The 18,802-nt window shown below is 38.2% G+C and overlaps 2 protein-coding genes across 4 annotated transcripts; one reads left to right on the top strand and one right to left on the bottom strand.

The window, feature by feature from the left end:
* Positions 1-515: 515 nt before the first annotated feature.
* Positions 516-9,307, top strand: LOC107780623 (GTP-binding protein At2g22870). 3 transcript variants are annotated; one of them, XM_016601183.2, is made up of 5 exons: positions 516-1,085; positions 1,698-1,767; positions 3,866-4,028; positions 4,208-4,451; positions 7,695-9,307. In XM_016601183.2, exons 1-4 carry the CDS (start codon positions 608-610, stop codon positions 4,418-4,420), a joined length of 924 nt encoding a protein of 307 aa, XP_016456669.1. In that variant the 5' UTR covers positions 516-607; the 3' UTR covers positions 4,421-4,451; positions 7,695-9,307. The 3 variants fall into 3 exon arrangements, with proteins under 3 accessions (XP_016456669.1, XP_016456670.1, XP_016456668.1); XM_016601184.2 differs by lacking the exon at positions 7,695-9,307 and adding an exon at positions 5,562-5,906; XM_016601182.2 differs by lacking the exon at positions 7,695-9,307 and having other exon boundaries at positions 4,208-4,740.
* Positions 9,308-11,036: 1,729 nt separating this feature from the next.
* Positions 11,037-11,702, bottom strand: LOC107780624 (uncharacterized). The gene has a single exon (XM_016601185.2). The coding sequence runs from the start codon at positions 11,700-11,702 to the stop codon at positions 11,037-11,039; it is 666 nt and encodes a 221-aa protein (XP_016456671.2).
* Between the last annotated feature and the right edge of the window lie 7,100 nt (positions 11,703-18,802).

Genomic DNA, 18,802 nt, shown 5'->3' with positions numbered 1-18,802 from the left:
TTGTGTTAAAATGAAACATAAGAAATAGAGTTGGAGGGCCAAAATTAAACAAGGTTGAGATAGAGTGCCAAAATAAAAAATGAAGCCAAGTTGAATGGGCTGTATATGCATTTGCCCAAAAAAAAATCTCCCCCACGTGCCTATAGGGTGAGGCAACTCACACTCTGAATCTAGTCCGCTTTTGTGTTAAAGTGAAACATAAGAAATGGAATTGGAGGGCTAAAATAAAATAGAATTGAGTTAGAGTGTCAAAATAAAAAATTGGGCCAAGTTTAATGGACTGTCTATGTATTTGGCCTTTAAAAAAATATATAGTATTCTAAGAAAACACTATGGGAGAAAATATTTTTTGAAAAATATTTACTACGATTTTTTATTCAACTTTCAAATATTTTTGTTATAAAGTGTAGCAAATTATGACTAATTATAATTTTCTATTTAATCTAACTATATACACTTTAAATTAAAAACTGAAAGTTAAATGATTTGACCTTATAATCTAAGCCCCTCATTCTTTTTTGGCCAAGAAAGTAAAGTTATAAATTTATCTTGAGAACGATAAGTAGTGTGGAACCAGTGCAGTGCAGCCATTGAATTGTGCTAAAAAATGCAAGTAGTGTCAAGGTTTCGCCTCTTCAATTTCCATCTCTTCTCCACTTTCCCTCAATCTACCAATCTCCCTTATTCACTTCCCAAAATCCCCTTTTCTCAAAATTCATACCCAAAAAATCCCCATTTCTCTATTCATGCCTTTACTTCAAAAACCTTTAAATCTTCAGCTACAACTTCAGAATCAGCAGCTTCAATATTAGCCAAGAAAGTACTATTCATGGCTCCAGGAGTTGAACCCGAAGATATAACCGAAGATATGATTTTACCCGGATCCAATATCGTTGTGGGGCCCTATGCGGGGGACTCTAAAATTAAAGAGGTGGAGTTTGTGAAGAGTAGTAATAAACCTAAGGATTGTCCAAAAGATGAGAAACCCGAATTTGCTATGTTGGGTCGGTCCAATGTTGGAAAATCATCGCTTATTAATGCTTTGTGTAAGAAGAAAGAGGTTGCTCTTACTTCTAAGAAACCAGGTTTGAATATTTGCAATGTACTTCTTATTTAGAGCCCGTTTGCATTAGCTGTATTTAAGTATCCATTCGTTTCAATTTATGTGACATAGTTTGACCGAACATAGAATTGAAGAAAGAAATGAAGAATTCTGAAACTTGTAGTCTTAAATATGTCATAGTAACTATATTATGAGGATTCATTATGAATTGGCAAGTTTTACGCTGGCTGTGAGCTTACTGCAACCCTCCTCCTTTATCCGAGCGTGGTACTGACAACATAAGCAAGCCCACAGTGGTGGAGTCAATGTAAGGAGAAGGTTTCGATCCGCCAATTCTTCTGGAGCAAATGGATGCGCTGCCCATGATGGCATGATGGGATTGACACATAGTTGTTTATAATGTTCATGTGACTATAAGTTTGGTAAAACTTGTGGTCTAAAACATGTGCTATAAAAGATTGTCATTAAGGGTAAAATGAGAAGTTCAAGTTATTTTTTTTTCAAATGTAGGATGTTCATTTTGAAACAGTCTAAAAAGGAAATAGGGTCACATAAATTGGATTAAGTGCAGTATTTACTCGGTACATATTTGAATTAGAGGTGAATTCTAATTTTAGTATGTTTAAATGTACAGGGAAGACTCAACTGATTAATCATTTCTTGGTGAACAAGAGTTGGTACATTGTGGATTTGCCTGGTTATGGGTAAGCAATTTCTTGGTTATGCTATTTGCTAGGGTACTCTTTGATAAGTGAAGCTTTTTTATTATTACAATGAAATGTGTTGGATCAAGTTATTTCAGAGAGTGTTAAGCAGGTTGGGGATTAGTAAGCTATAGCGGTAGTCTCGAGTAAATGCTTACCCTACTTGATGCTTTATTCGGACGCAAGAACGACTTCACTTGGTTTGATAAAGTCTACTGGTTTGTTCGATTAGGCAATGTACTATGCCTCAAAACCAAACTAGCTGAACTACATGATTTACATCATTTGTAAAAAGCTTCAAATGAGGAAAAACATCATCTTGATCCCAATCATCTTGGAAATACAACTACATAGACTGTTACAATTTAAGTGATTGAATTCTCGAAATACCCATGAAAAAGGGATATGCAATGAAAATGTCTTAATTGCCACTCAGGAACTTATTTACGGAGTCTTCCCTAGTTGCTAACTGAATTCTTTAGTCCAGGTGCTCCTTTACTAACCCCATGTCAGTCCAAACATTGAATCTCATATCTTGCTTTCAGATATGTCTGCTCTGACACTTATAAAGCACATTGCAGCCTTATCCAAGATAAACAATATATTTGCAGTACAAATAAGCGTTGTTTCTTTTTACATTGCTTACATGCTCCTCTTGTTTGAATGTTACGGCTTTTACTGCCGTTCCTAATAAAAGCATCACGGTTCCAACCTTCATCTGGAAATATCATTCTTCATTTGCTTTATTTTTCCATCTTAAACCGTTGTACCTATTTTTCCTGAGGTAGAATTGGAAAAAGTGTGAATTCCCAATTACATCTTTTTAAAGTTTACATTAAAGAAGCTGAAAAGTCTTCTCTCTGACCATGTGAAGGCAACTCTAGATATGTAAAGGAAGGAGGAAACTGTCAAACATATTTACTATAGCCTCTAGACAACAGAAATAGATGGTTTCTGACAGAGCCGCAGGGAGAAAATTAGTATATTTGATAAGATCCAAATATCAAAAGTCAGTTTACTGTTAGTATATTGAGGGCTAGACAAATCAATTCAGCTGACATCAACCTAATTCAGTGGAAGTGTTGTAAATTCTAGACCAAGCAATCAGACGTGTCTGTTCTTGTTCACGCCTTGATAGAACAGTCTGTCGTAACATTTACTTGAAGATGTATTGGAGTAACTTAAATAAGATTTTTTGTTAAGTTACAAATCTACCTGCCAAATGGTAACGAAGGTTATAATTGATTTATTTAGTTCATCTTTTATTCTTGTTGAAGTGTGTGACCATATCATCTAAAAGCTTAAACTGTTAGAGAACACAATTTTATTTACTTAATTATGTCTTCAACACGCTCACTCACGTGCGGGCTTGATTCCTTTTTATGAACCAAGCACCTGAAAATTCTTTTTGATAATGGATGGCGGCGAGACTCGAACCATGACCTCTGCCTGCTCTGGTATTATGTTGAAGTGCGTGATCATCTCATCTAAAAGCTTCAGTTGATAGAGAGAACACACTTTTATTTACTTATTATGTCTCAACAAATCTTTTTATAGATCTTGCTACTGTTTAAGGATTACAAGTCTGTAGAACCTGACCGTAGCTATGCCTTCTTTAGGAGTTTTTGGTTTGGGGGTTGGGGGAGAGGAGAAAATGTTGGAGGAATGGAAGTAACAATGGTGGAGTAAGGTCATTTTCCTTGGTTGGTAGGGAATAAATGACGAAGGGAAGTAAAAGTAATCATTTCCCATGTTTGATAAATAAACATGTTTGGAGGGGATGTAAAAGAGGAGGGATCTCCTTATCTGCTATTTCAACTTCTACTTCTGGTCCTATGAAACAGCCAATGTATATCATTCATCTAAGTAATTGAATCTGATTTTCTCCCCTTTAACTTTCCCTTAACTTCCCCTTTCCGGTCTCAAGCATAGTCGTAGAAGGTGTCCTTTATGTATTGAATTTGCACTCTCTTATTTCCTTTGTCAACTAACATTTTGAGTTATGTTTTTCCATCACTTAGTTCTTTGTACCTTTTGCATTAGTATGGAAATCGACTGTTTTGTCTGCTTCTAAGTTATTTCTTGTTGCTTGTTTCAGTTTTGCTAATGCTTCTGAAGCTGCTAGAATGGATTGGTCCTCCTTCACAAAAGGTTACTTTTTAAATCGAGATACCTTGGTGTCAGTTCTGCTTCTAATTGATGCTAGTGTACCCCCTCAGAAGATTGACCTTGATTGTGCTAATTGGCTCGGACGCAATAAGGTATGCTTCTGATTAGCTGAATTTCATAGTCTTTTTTTTTAGCATTTCCATTCTTTTTCATGTGTCTAATTGAAGTCATTTATTCCCATTACTACTTATAAAATAAGTCATATGTTACCATTGTTGACTTTCATATAACATTTTTTCCACGATAAGTGACTTTTGCAACACATTTACAGATACCAATAACTTTCGTTTTCACGAAGTGTGACAAAATGAAGGGAGGGAAGGCAAAAAGGCCCGACGAGAATATTAGAGATTTCCAAGAGCTTATCAGGCAGAATTATCAGCATCCACCTGCATGGATAATGACTAGTAGCGTCTCTGGTTTGGGCAGGGATGAGCTACTTCTGCATATGTCACAGCTGCGGAACTATTGGAACAATGAATAGCTCAAGAAAAGCGTTAGCATTATTTTCTGAGGTAAGCACATATTTCTGGGATCTTGAATTAACCTTTTGGTCCCTAAGAGGTGACAAACATAGCCAAATGGAACTCGTAAGTTGCTTCGTGATGGATGTAAATTCTTCCGTGCACAATGATAAAATGTACCAGTCTGCTTGTATTTTTCGTGCCTTCTTTTATGAACCTCATTCCTTTTAGTTGTCATGGTTGCCTATAAAGTTTATTCTAGTGCAACAAGTGTAATGGTGTTATGTAGAGCACTCTATTTTTGGAATATCAAAAATAGTCCTGATACTAGTTTCTTCTATCCATGTGAAAAGATGGCCAACATGATGTTGTTTTGGCTGCTCTAAGTAAGGGATACTCTATGTAAGATACTTGAAACCCATCAGTAGATTCCGCAATATAATATCTGATATTTGTTTTGTAAGTAAATGAAATTTCATTAATTGCACCAAGAAGGTGCCAATATGTGCAGCAAAAAGACTTTTGTCTCCTCAGATTCGTAGGGAATCCAAAGAGTCAACAAAACGAATTTACATCCAAAAGGAACTGCAGATTACATCAAGAACATAACATTTCTAGAATCCTACCTTTAAAACATACAGGCTTGTCTTCAAAACACATTCTGTTTCGTTCTTTCCATACACAAAGGGACTCTATTCCAGATGTATTTCAGTTGTTTATTGATCTTCTGACCCTGCTAGAGTTAAAGGAGGCAGCCATAGTACCCCAAAAAACATTAACGAACATTGTCCAAATTTCCTGCAAGGACAGTGCAAAAAAAGGAAGACTGGTGGATTCAAAGTGATTTATGCACCAACACATGCATTGTTTACCGTTATCCATTCAATGACTGCTGCCCTTGTTGATACGTTTGTCTTCCATATAGCTTTCAGTGGCCACCCATTTTGTAAATCATCAATGTTCTTCAGTCTGTAATAACAGGACTGGACAGTGTATTTACCATATTTCCTTCCAATCCAGTTTATTGTATTAGGTTCTCCCGTCTGTAATAGATTCCACTCAACTTGTGCAATGATTGTGCCCATTCTTCTACCTCCCAATCAAAGGGATTCCTTCTCAAATCTTCAGCAATGAAAGCCTCTTTCCTTACATACACTGCAGGAAATAACTGGGACATATGAATCTAGTCAAGCCAAGGATCAATCCACATTCTGATCTTTTCCCCATCCCCAACTATAAGTTTGGTGCGAGTCCCAACTCCCAATATATTTCCACTCAGGAAGTTAAACACCATATGGCGGATTTTCAGGCTGTTGTCTCGGTTGGTGCAGGAGGGGCTACAAACATACTTGTACACCATATGATCGTTTAGTTTGTTTACTGTAACTATTAGTACAATATTAGACTTGTGTCTTTTAACATTTTGTCTAACTTGGAAAAAGATTTAGAGAACATACGTTAAACACATTTTGAAATTACATTAACAGCTGAAGACTATGTTGGAACTTAGATATTCGAACTGTCGCATTATGTTATTGTTATTTCTAGTCATTTTTCCTTAGAAATTATATTTCTTTTGTGGAGTAATTTGGTCAGCACTGGTGTTCTGGACTTGTCTAAAGCATAGCTAAGTTTGGTTCTCACTCAACACCTTAGGAATAGCAGGCCAAGAAGTACTATTGTGATGATCTGATTGACCAAACTTGGTTGTGGATAAAGACAAAGAAGGTGAACTTGAGTCTAGAGTTTGTAAATTAGCTCATTCCTTAGCCGGTTGTGTTAATTTGATTTGTGTATCATGTTATTAGTAGTGGAAAATCACATCATAATAACAATTGCAAAGCTGGTTTAATATTTAGAAAAATGTCAGATCGAAATGTAAAAGATCAAATAGTTCAACTTATTTGCATTCTTGAAAGTCATATAAGCAAATATGATTAGTGAAATAATGTCAAACATTTTGAGACGTTCGTGATGTATAAATTGGGAGAGATGGATTATAAGGTAAGTTGGGGTATATGTTTATTTTTTATTTATTTTTATAATCGTGGTGCTCGAGCGAGCTTGCACGCTCTTCGACTAATTCAATGGGTACCTGTTACCTCCCGTCAGCAAAGTATTAGATACTTGAGACCTCAAGGTTCTCAACCCATTTCATTGATTACTAGGCGACACCCTCTGGTGCTTGGGGTATGTGTTTATAGTTGGGAGAGTTGTTATCTCCCTTGTCTGGCCAAAACATAAAATGAGTCTACTTCAGGTGCAGAATCTAAATTTGGTTTTGTGCTCTTTGTACTAGATTGACCTGAATATTTGGCTATGGACTTGCCAGCCTGCCATATTGCCATTCATTTAGAGGGACTCTTTGACTCTTCTTTTGTCCTGAAATGATCTGTTTCCATTATCAATATATCAAATTGTTTTAATTCTTGTCTTAATGTACCAAATAAATCTTTAGAAAGAAAAATTAGTTGCAAGTTAAGCGAATAAAATGATTCTATGTAATTGTGACAGTTATGCCAAATATTTCTCCTATTTGGTTGGCCAAATATTCTACTAAAAACACTTTTAGCCAAAAAGATGCTTGGCCAAACAGGCTATTAGTATACTCCTATTTGGTTAGAATAAGTATGATATTTGGAGAATTAATTTTTTCAAAAGCCATAATATTTATATAGAATGGAATGAGATTGAAGCATCGAAATGAAGGAATAGATGCGAATTATTCATAGAGTCAATTCAAACTAATATGATTGAGGTATAATTGATTGATTGATTAATATATTTGATTAATCTAGGTTGTACATGTATGTCGCCCATTAAAGTACGAGAAGCTAATAAGGAATAATCTTTAGTATTAATTAGTATAAGACCTTTTTAGTAGTGAATTGCAAAAATATAATTTTGAAATAGCATTAATAAAGTAAAATTTTGAATTTGGTTACTGATTTTATATATTCTTTACATAAAAATCTGGAAATTTTAAGTCAATTTTTCTTTGGACTTCTTATCTTTCTCATTTACCCTTATCTTAGTTTGTCTATGTTCAATCATAATTTCTCAATTTCATGTTTAAATAATTTTGTCATTCTTTTAAAGAAAAAATTACATACTTCATAGGAGTATTTATATAGTAAATGATTCCATTTACCAATACAATTATAGTTATATAACATAATTAAAATACAAGAATATAATATAATATAACATTACTTATTTTCCAACCTAAAGACCTGCTCAAGCCATGCTGTTGCAGTCAAATGATTTATTCTAACTCTTTTTTTTTAATTACAGGACACCACGTAGGATGTATTCAAACTCAATTTTAGATTGTGTTACATGGTTTGCAGTTTGCACGCCCACAAGACTTTCAACTTTCAAGGGACAACTGGATTGAAGACTATATCCTTGTCCTATGGTCCCCAAACATCCAATTCTAACCCCACGTGAGACTGAGTTATTAGAATGTTTAGAAATAAGACATGCAAATGCAGTTATCCTTTACTAAAAAAGTAACTCGGTGCACAAGATATTCCGTATTTATACCAGACAGGATTTAGGGAATGAAGAAAGTCCTGAGAAGGAGTATTCTGGTAAGAAGGAAAAATCTACTGGGAAGGAGAAAGGTGTTGGGAAGAAGAAGTCCGACGAGAGAAAGCCAAGTAGTAGTGAGGAACCTGGTTCCTTAAAAAGGGCCAAAGATGATGTGCCTAAGATTGAAAAATAAAAAATCAAACCTGAAGAAGCAAAAAGTGCTATGGGGAAGGGTTTTTGATACCGACATTTTTGACAAGTCAGGCATGAGGCAATTGGCTGAAATATGAAAATTCCAAAAGTGGACTCATCTGTTTACTGTTCAGAGTTCAAAGGTTTATGAGGAGGAAGTTCGCAGTTTTTATGATGATCTGTTCACTGTGGAGGATGAAAACATTTCCTTGAAGGTAAATGGGTGGATTTTGTGTTTGATGAGGCTGTGCTGGGACATATTCTTGATATGCATGCTGAGGGGATCTCAATTGTTGAGAGGACTTGTTCCCGAAGTTTTAGGAAGCTGATTCTAAAGCCTCAAGCTGTTCAACAAGGGGAACGAGTGCATAAGAGGGTACTACTTCCAGAATACCAACTCATGTTTGAGATGGTGAACAAGGTCCTGCTATCGCGAGCTGAAAGACGATCCATTACATCGATAGAGGCATTGGGCGGATACACTTCTATCAATCTGCCCGGGATCCTGATTGAACACATGAAGAAGTTAGCAGACTTCAAGGATGGGAACCATGGGTTGCCATATGGATTCTTGCTCATTTATGTTTTTGAACATTTTAAAGTGCCCTTGGGGAGAGCAACCGTGGGAACTCATAAGCAAATGTTGTCAATGAATACCTTGGAAGAATGCGAGTGTATTTATAAGAAGGCGGGAGTTGGTAGTAATTCTACAATTTCTCAGTTGATTGATGCTTAGAGTGCTGCTAACGAGGATATAAGGAGGCTGAAGGCCCTTAATTTCATTCTTTAGGGAAAGCTCAGTCAAGCCAGCGCGGAACTTGGTTCTAGTAGTGCTCAAGGTGCTGAAGTTTCCCGCTTGACGACTTATAATGCAGAGCTGAGAAAACATGTTGAGAACCTGAAAGAGCAGCTGATCAATGAGCAGAAGGCTGTTTATGCTCGAGTGGATGATCTCCTGAAGGCTCTTGCCCCTTCGTCCTTCCCTCCATCTTCAAGTGCCCCCTAAATTGTCCCCTTGTGAGTGTCCACTTTATCAGCCCCTGTTCTATTCTCTAGTGTCCTGTTTTGATATCTTGTCCCTATGACTGTGGTACTTTAGTAATGTTTATTTTGTGGATGTTTTGTAATGATTGTACTACTATTTGTTTTTCTTCTCCTTAAATTTAATGAGCATCTTAGTCCTCTTTCTATGCATGTTATACTCTTGTGTTCAATATTTAGCTATGTTGTGTGCTCACAAGTGGCATAAGTTAACTTTGCTAGACTTTTTTTTTTTTTTTTGTGTTTACTTGCACAATTCTTTTTATGATGCCAAAAGTGGGTAGAAAATTGAAAGGGAGAATATGGAAAATCTGCAGGGGGAACAATATAAAGATCTTGTTATGAGGGGGAATTTCAATTCTAAGTTTGTCATCATCAAAAAGGGGAAAATTGAAAGTTATGTGCCTTTTTGTTTTGATAATTTAACAAATTTCATATGAGAACCAGATAGGGAACCTGATTCAAAACCTCTCAGTGCTCAGAACAACAAGTCAAATGTCTGGCACAAGTTCTAATAAAATCAGTTAAGGGAATGACAGAGGGAACATATGGATATCAGTTCCTCCGGTCATAGTACAAGTCAACTCTTTACAGCTGTTAAAGCTGCTGCACTGCACACGCAATATTGCAACAGTCACTGTTGAAGCATGCTGTGTATCAGACATTTACTTGCATCATCCTTGATGACCTCACTTATATATTACCAACATGAGGCAAGGGATTACACACACTTGCAAACCCTAAAATGCATTTACTCTCAAGTATGCGGCCGCCTTCATTTACTCTAAGGTATTGAAGAACAATGTAACAACAGAACGAAGGGCCAGATCCCAGCATTGAGTACATCGTGTGTCCTTAGCTTTGTTGTATCTTTGTTAATGTTATTCACTTGTAACTCCTATTCAGCTTATTTAGAAGCATCTCATAGGATACCTTTGTAAACCATAAACCTTGTATTTGTGTTTGACTATAGTTAGTCAAAGTGATTAGCTTTGTAATAGAGTTATTACAAACAGAATTGCAATATAGTTATTGCAAGTAGATGAGGGATTAAGAGTTTAATTCCTAGGTTACAATAGGTTGTAATATAAAGTTGTTTGGTTAGTGAAGTTGAAATCCTACGAGTGTAGGTCGTGATTTTAATCCCGTGAGCTGAGAGTTTTTCACGTAAAATATTGTTGTGTTATTTACTTACCGTTGTGTGTATATTCTGTGGAACAGACAGAGAACCAACAATTTAGTTTTAGTGGACTCTTAATTTACATCAGCACTGAAATAATGCTTTAGCCTAGATGTCTAGTCAATTGCTCTGCTTCAACACATTTCGGGGTGAACCACCTCATATGCTAGAGCTCAAGAGCAAATGTCTCACCAACTCCACAACATAATCTTCAAAAGGAAAAGTCATATAGTCCTCCTGGTTCAAAGTCGAATATGAATGTTTAATTTTAAAAAAAATGTTCTTGATTCAAGGTTGAATATGTATGTATAATTAATTAAGGTTTGGGTTGCTGGCAAACACATAATTTTTCTTTTTAAATTTCTCTTGGTGCAAGGATTGTTTATGAGTAGTTGGGAAGAATGTGTTAGAAGAGGAAATGATTTTTAGTATGTTGAAACTGTAAACCTAGTTACTTTTTGAATGAAATTTGAAATACAATACATTTGATGTTTTGGAATTGGAAGAAAAGGTTAAAGTGAAGAAAATAAAGCAACTTCAAGTATTTGAGTTGTGATATCTTTAATTTAGTTCCAATTCAAATTCTTGATCCAACCCCACAAGTAAATATATATAATACTACTCATATTGTAAACAGTAAAGCATAATAAGTTACAACTCTCAAATAAGTCGAGGCAATATCAAAAGAGCTAAAGAACCGCATTTGGTGAAGGAAGGGTTCCAGGGCTTAGAAGAATAGAAGAACACCATGCAAAAGAAGCAGGCGATAGAGGAAAATTAGCTAGCGGACTGCACGATCCAAAATAATTTTCTGATAGATTTCGTGGCGTTGCATGTGATCTTTCTTGTGCTTCATTTGTCGAGTCATTGTTAGTCGCATTAATTGATTCAACTTGGTTGTTTGAGGAAGAAGGACGTAGGAACTCGCGCCATTGTGCAGCAATATTATTGCCATTTCTTGTCAATGAAACTGGTGAGAGATCAAGTGGTGGAGGAGCCACATCTTGTAAACGTCTCGAACTGGAATTACTAGAACTAGAGCCGGAGCCAGAGCCAGGGTCAGAACCACAACTAGAATTAATGGAGTTGGATTGAAACTCAGGAGCAACAGTGAGCATTTGGACGACTTCCTTGAAATTAGCAGGTTCCACTTTGTAGATTTTAGGACGTGTTGGTGGCAATGGGGCAATTGGTTGTTTAGTCATTGGTTTTGATGGGAGCCTACGAACTCCATGAAGTGAGGAATGATATGAAGATAATGGTTTGTTTTTCTTTACTTCTTGTGAATATGGAATAGAACTAGAGGAAGTAGAATTAGAAGAAGAGGAGGAAATAGCATATGAATAGGAATCCATTTTATTTTTCTATGTTCCAAACTTTTAGTGTAAGTTTGTCTTAGCAGTAAACCTTAATAAGAATACATTTGCGGCTTTTCCATTAACTTATATATATAGAGAAGTTGCCAAGCCTGAGCAACTTTTTTTAAAAGGTTACCTGAAAAAGATAGAAGATTAAAATAATTAAAGGAAGAAGCAGAAGAAGATGAAATTTGTCTTAAGCGTCGGCTATGGCTGAATATGATGTAGCATTACCACTTGCCATGTATGTCTAATACTGTTCTTATTTGACATCTATTATTGTTTTTTCTTACATATATAGTCCCTTTGAAATTTGAGTCGCTCCGCTCTGTCTGTTTTTTTTCCTAATTTTTTAATCATTTAGTATTCGGAATCCATTATTCGACTAATCCAAAAATCGTACTGTGTAGAATTCATTTAATGGAGAAACATATCACGACCCAAGTCCATAGCATATATTGTCCGCTTTGGACAAACAAACCTAAAGGTTTGTCCCTTGGACTACGCCACATCGAGCCCCAAAAGTGCACGCATCATGCAATCTTGTGTTGTGCCTTATAAAGCTTTTCACTTTTCTCTTCCATTCCGATGTGGGATTTGCCTAAGGTAACATGTGCACTCCTTTAGAAATTTGCTAGCCTAGAAGCCTGCCAGTTCTACTTAACATGCCCTCGTCGGCCCGCCTCCATCATGGGCGTCACAAAACACTTTCTATCATGAATTTTTCAGGATTCGAAGCTTGAGACGTCTAGCTAAGGGCAAAGAGATCACATCCATCCATTTACTAATTAAGTTACAAAATGTTAATTCAGCATCTAAATTTTTATATGAACTTTATGCAAATATTTGGGAGGTGTTTACTGGTGGTGTAAGATGATTGCTTAGCCGCCAGGCCCCTCTCCTTTATGGTCCTAATGAATAAGGTTTCAATGCTCATATCTTATTCTTATATGAATATATATTGGTAGAGTTTTTCTCCACTTAATTAAGTATTTTATCTACTCTTTTTCTAAGGGTAAACAAGAAAATTAACTAGACATAATAAATGGAACAGGAAAACAACAGATTCATGTATATAGTCGATTAATAGGTCTAGATAAGGACAGTTCACAACGAACCGTCAAATGGTTTATTAAAATGAATTTTATTGGATAATTGCTTGTACTTATACTACTCCATAGTCCATATATGGTTCAAAATAGGAAACAACCAATATAAGTGTCACGATCCAAAACTTAGCCTGTCGTGATGGTGCCTAATGTGGTACTAGGCAAGCCGACACTTCAAAATATTTCCAACACTTTTAAATGAAAAATAAGAATAATACATGTGTAAATCATCAAAACCCTCAAAACTGGATAGAAGGTCAAAAGCCAATACGGAAATTCCCAATATCGGGGTGTCACTCAGTACATGAGCGTCTATACAACACAAGTCTAGAAATACTGTCCATGAAAGACTAAAACTAAATACATAAACCTGCAAGATAGAGAAGAAGAGACAAGGTATGCGAACGCCGGGCAACTATCTTGGAATCTCCAAACGATCAAGCTGTGCAAAGAGATCAACACCCACCATGTCCGAAAACACCTGGATCTGCACATGAAGTGTAGAGGTGTAGCGTGAGTACAACCAACTCAGTAAGTAACAAGGCTAAATAATGGACTGAAAGTAGTGACGAGCTTCACGGATATAGGTCAATTACAGAAATTACAACATAGAAAGATAGACATGCTTTCAAGTTCAACAGTTAAACTCAGTGCAAGTAAGATAAATCAATTCTGAATGATATGAGGTATACGATCTCTCTACATCTACATGTTGTATGGCTAATCCACCCCAGGGGGATATATATATATCGACTGACAGTTAGTCACTCAATACTGTATAAGGCCAATCCAGCTAAGAAAAAATTCATCCCCAAATATAAGTGATTCGGGTAAGATCCATCCCTCAATACAAATCAACTGCGCTCCCTGTGGGTGTACAAACTCCGAAGGGACTTTTTCAGCCCAAACGCTATAACAAGCCAATCATGGCATAAATCAATAAAATATGTTGCGGCGTGCATCCCGATCCCATAAATATCCTCACAATTAGGCCCCCGGCCTCACTCAGTCATCAACCTCTCTAGTCTCTCGACTCTCAGTAATCATGATAATCAGCCCAAACAACAATGATATAATGTATCAATAATGAACAATAGAGATTGCAATAATATGCAAGTAAAACTACGATTGAGTACAAAATAGCAATTTCGCAGCTAATCCAACGTGTACACGACCTCTGTGGGTCCCTACAATGCCAACACATAGTCTAAACATGATTTGCAGTTCAATTTCTATAACACATGGAGAATATACAGATAACAACAGATTCTTTTCAACTATTCAGTTCCATGGAATTGACCAAGTCATAATTCCTACGGTGCACGCCCACATGCCCGTCACCTAGCATGTGCGTAACCTCAAAACCAATCGCATCACACATATTATGGGGTTTCATACCCTCAGAACAAAATTTAGAACTGTTACTTACCTTAAACCGTGCAAATCCCCACTCCAATATGCTCTTGCCTCGTGAATCAGCCTCCAAATGCCTCGAATCTAGCCACAAACAGTTCGAGATAATCAACACGAGCTAAAGGATTTAATTCCATAAGAAAAATACTAATTTATTAATCAAAAGTCAAAAGTCGACTCAAAAGCCGCCCCCCAGGCCCACGTCTCGAAATCCGATAAAAGTCATAAAACTCAAAAGCCCATCCAACCACGAGTCCAACCATTCCAAATTTATCAAAATCCAACACCAAATCGCCACCCAAAACCCAAAATCAAACTCTCCAAATCCCTAGCCCCAAATTCTCAAATTCCACCTTAAATATACACAAACTAGGTGGGAAATTCAATGGGGAAACATGATTATTGATTAAAAATGAACACAAGTGACTTACCTCAAGAAACCCCTCTAAACTCCTCTAAAAAAAAAAGCCCAATCCCGTGCATGAAATGTTCAAAATGAAGAAAAATCGCGAACCCTTGAATTTAAATGTTCTGTCCAGCCTTTTCGCTCCTGCGGACACTTAACCGCATCTGCGGTTCCTCTTTTGCGGAAAACGCACAGCTTCTGCAGTTTTGCCAAGGCTGCACTGCCTCCGCTTCTGCGATCGCCCTTCCGCTTCTGCGAGAAGCAGTCCGTATTTGCGATCACGTAGGTGCGAAATTTCCCTCGCACCTGCGGCCACTGCCCCACTCTCTCCTTTCCGCTTTTACACTTCCATGCTCGCTTCTGCGAGATCGTACCTGCGATCAAAAATCTGCAAGTGCGATTACTCCAGCAGACTCCTTCCTTCAACAATGCACTAAGTCTTGTTTTTGACCCCTTAACCATCCGAAATTAATCCGAGGCCCTCGGGACCTCAACCAAACATATCTACAAGTCCTAAAATATGATACGAACTTAGTCGAGACCTCAAACAACATAAAAAACATAATTCGCACCCCAATTCAAGCCTATTGAAACTAAGGAAATTCTAACTTCTACAAACAATGCCGAAATCTATCAAATCACGTTCGATTGACCCTAAATTTTGCACACAAGTCACAAATGACATCACAGACCTACTCCAACTTCCGAAACTCCAATATGAGCTCGGTAACCACAAAGTCCACTCTCGATCAAACTTCTAAATTTCCAAATTTCGCCATTTCAAGCATAATTCAACTATAGACCTCCATGTCACAATCTGGACACGCTCTTAAGTCCAAAATCACCAAACGGAGCTAACAGAACCAAAAAAACTCCATTCTAGAGTCATTTAGACATAAGTCAACATCTGGTCAACCTTTTCAACTTAAGCTTCCAACCTTAAGACTAAGTGTCTCAATTCATTCTGAAATCCCTCCGGATCCGAACCGACTACCCCGGCAAGTCACATAGCAACTATAAAGTACAAAATGAGCAGTAAATGGGGTAACGGGGCTACAACTCTCAAAATGACCTGCCGAGTCGTTACGTTTCCCCCCTCTTAAACAAATGTTCGTCCTCGAACGAGTCTAGAAATGTACCTGGAGTCTCAAATAGGCATGGATATCTTCTCTGCATCTCCCGCTCGATCTCCCAAGTAGCCTCCTCAACTGGCTGACCTCTCCACTACACCTTCACTGAAGTTATGTCCTTTGACCTCAACTTTTGAACCTGCCAATCCAAAATGGCCATCGGCTCCACATCATAAGTAAAATCACCATCCAACTGAACCGTGCTGAAATCCAAAACATGAGATGGATCGCCAACATACTTCCGGAGCATAGAAACATAAAACACTGGATGCACACTCGACAAACTAGGTGGCAAGGCAAGCTTGTAAGACACATTTCTGATCCTCTGAAGCACCTCAAACGTCCCAATATACCGGGGGCTCAACTTGCCCTTCTTCCCGAATCTCATAACACCCTTCATGGGTGAAACCTTGAGCAGTACCTTCCCCCCAACCATGAAAGCAACATCACGAACCTTCCTATCGGCGTAAATCTTTTGTCTAGACTACGCTGTGTGATGCCGATCCTGAATCAATTTAACTTTGTCCAAAGCATACTGAACCAAGTCCGTACCCATTAGCCTAGCCTCCCCAGGCTCAAACTAACCCACCGGAGATAGACACTATCTACCATACAAAGCCTCATACAGGTCCATCCGAATGCTCGACTAGTAGCTGTTGTTGTAGGCAAACTACGCGAGTGGTAGAAACGGATCCCAAGAACCCCCAAAATCATTGACACAAGCACGTAGCATGTCTTCACATATTTGAATAGTGCGCTCGGACTGTCCGTTCGTCTGAGGGTGAAATGTTGTACTCAAAGCAACTTGGGTGCCCAACTCTCGTTGCACGGCTCTCCAAAATTGTGATGTAAACTGTGTGCCTCGATTTGAAATGATGGACACCGGCACACCGAGAAGGCGAACAATCTCGCAGATGTAACTTTTAGCCAACCGCTCTGAAGAATAAGTAGTCCCAATTAGAATGAAGTGCGCAGACTTGGTCAGCCGATCCACAATCACCTAAATAGCATCGAACTTCCTCGAAGTCCGTGGGAGCCAAACTACAAAATCCATGGTGATACGCTCCCATTTCCACTCTGGAAGCTCAAGCCTATGAAGCAATCCACCCGGTCTCTGATGCTCATACTTCACCTGCTGAAAATTAAGGCATCGAGTTACGAATCCCATTATATCCTTCTTCATTCTCCTCCACCAATAACGTTGTCTCAAGTCCTGATACATCTTTGCGGCACCTAGATGAATGGAGTACCGCAAACTGTGAGCCTCCTCGAGAATCAACTCACGCAAACCATCTACATTGGGCACACACATCCTGCCCTGTATCCGCAATACACCATCATCCCCAATAGTATCATTCCTGGCACCACCGTGCTGAACCGTGTCCTTAAGGACAATCAAATGGGAATCATTATACTGGCGCTCTATGATGCAATCATATAAGGAAGATCGAGAAACTACACAAGCTAGAACCCAACTGGGCTCTAAAATATATAATCTCACTAACTGGTTGGCCAAGGCCTAAACATCAACTGCAAAAGGTCTCTCACCAGCAGGAATGAATGCAAGGCTACCCATACTCATCGCTTTTCTACTCAAGGCACCGACCACCATATTGGCCTTCCCGGGATGATATAGAATGCTGATATCATAATCCTTTAGTAGCTTCAATCATCTCCGCTGCCTCAAATTTAGATCCTTTTGTTTGAACAAGTGCTGAAGTCTTTGATGATCTGTAAATACCTCACAAGACACACCATAGAGATAATTCCTCCAAATCTTCAATGCATGAACAATGGCAGCAAATTAAAATTATGAACAGGGTAGTTCTTCTCATGGGGCTTCAACTGGCGTGAAGCATAAGTAATTACTCTACCCTCTTGCATCAAGACACACCCAATACTAATCCAAGAAGCATCACAATACACTGTATAAGAGCCTGAAGCTAAAGCTAAAACTAGAACTGGAGTTGTGGTCAAGGCAGTCTTGAGCTTCAGAAAGCTCTCTTCACACTCATCCGACCACCTGAAAGGAGCACCCTTCTGGGTCAATTTGGTCAAAGGCGATGTAATAGACGAGAAACCCTCTATGAAACGACGATAATAACCGACCAACCCGAGAAAGATCCCAATCTAAGTGGCTGAGGATGGTCTGGGCCAACTCTGAACCGCCTCTATCTTCTTTGGATCCACCTGAATCCCCTCACTGGACACCACGTGCCCCAAAGAACGCCACTGAACTAAGCCAAAACTCACATTTGGAGAAATTGGCATAAAGCTTCTCATCCCTCAACCGTTGCAACATAATCCTCAAATGTTGGGCATGCTTCTCCTGGCTACGAGAGTACACTAGGATATAATCAATGAATACTATGACAAACGAGTCGAGATAAGGTTGAAATACACTGTTCATCAGATGCATGGATGCTACTGGGGCGTTGTTCAACCCAAAAGACATCACAAAGAACTCATAATGACCATAACGGGTCCTGAATGCTGTCTTTAGAAATTTCAATTCCCGAATCTTCAACTGGTGATACCCAAACCTCAAGTCAATCTTAGAGAACACCCTCACTCCTTGAAGCTGGTCAAAGAGATCATCAATGCATGGCAAAGGATACTTGTTCTTGATTGTAACTTTGTTCAACTGCCTATTGTCAATGCACATCCGCATAGTACCATCATTCTTCTTCACAAATAGAACCGGTGCACCCCAAGGCGACACACTAGGCCTAATAAACCCATTATCAAGAAGTTCGTGAAGATGTTCTTTCAATTCCTTCAACTCAGCTGGTGCCATACGATACGGAGGAATAGAAATGGGTTGAATGCCCGACACCAAGTCAATACCAAAGTCAATATCCCTGTCGGGCAGCATGCCTGACAGATATGCAGGAAACACATTCGGAAAATATTGCACCATTGGAACATAATCAATAGTAGGAGTATCAGCACCAACATCCCTCACAAAGGCCAAATAAGATAAACAACCCTCCCCAATCATCCGCTGGGCCTTCAAATATGAAATTACTCTGCTGGGAA

Source organism: Nicotiana tabacum, chromosome 2, assembly GCF_000715075.1.
Source record: "Nicotiana tabacum cultivar K326 chromosome 2, ASM71507v2, whole genome shotgun sequence".
NCBI classification, from domain to species: domain Eukaryota; kingdom Viridiplantae; phylum Streptophyta; class Magnoliopsida; order Solanales; family Solanaceae; genus Nicotiana; species Nicotiana tabacum.
The sequence above is the reverse complement of the archived record's forward strand: the minus strand, read 5'-3'. Positions and strand labels throughout refer to the sequence as shown.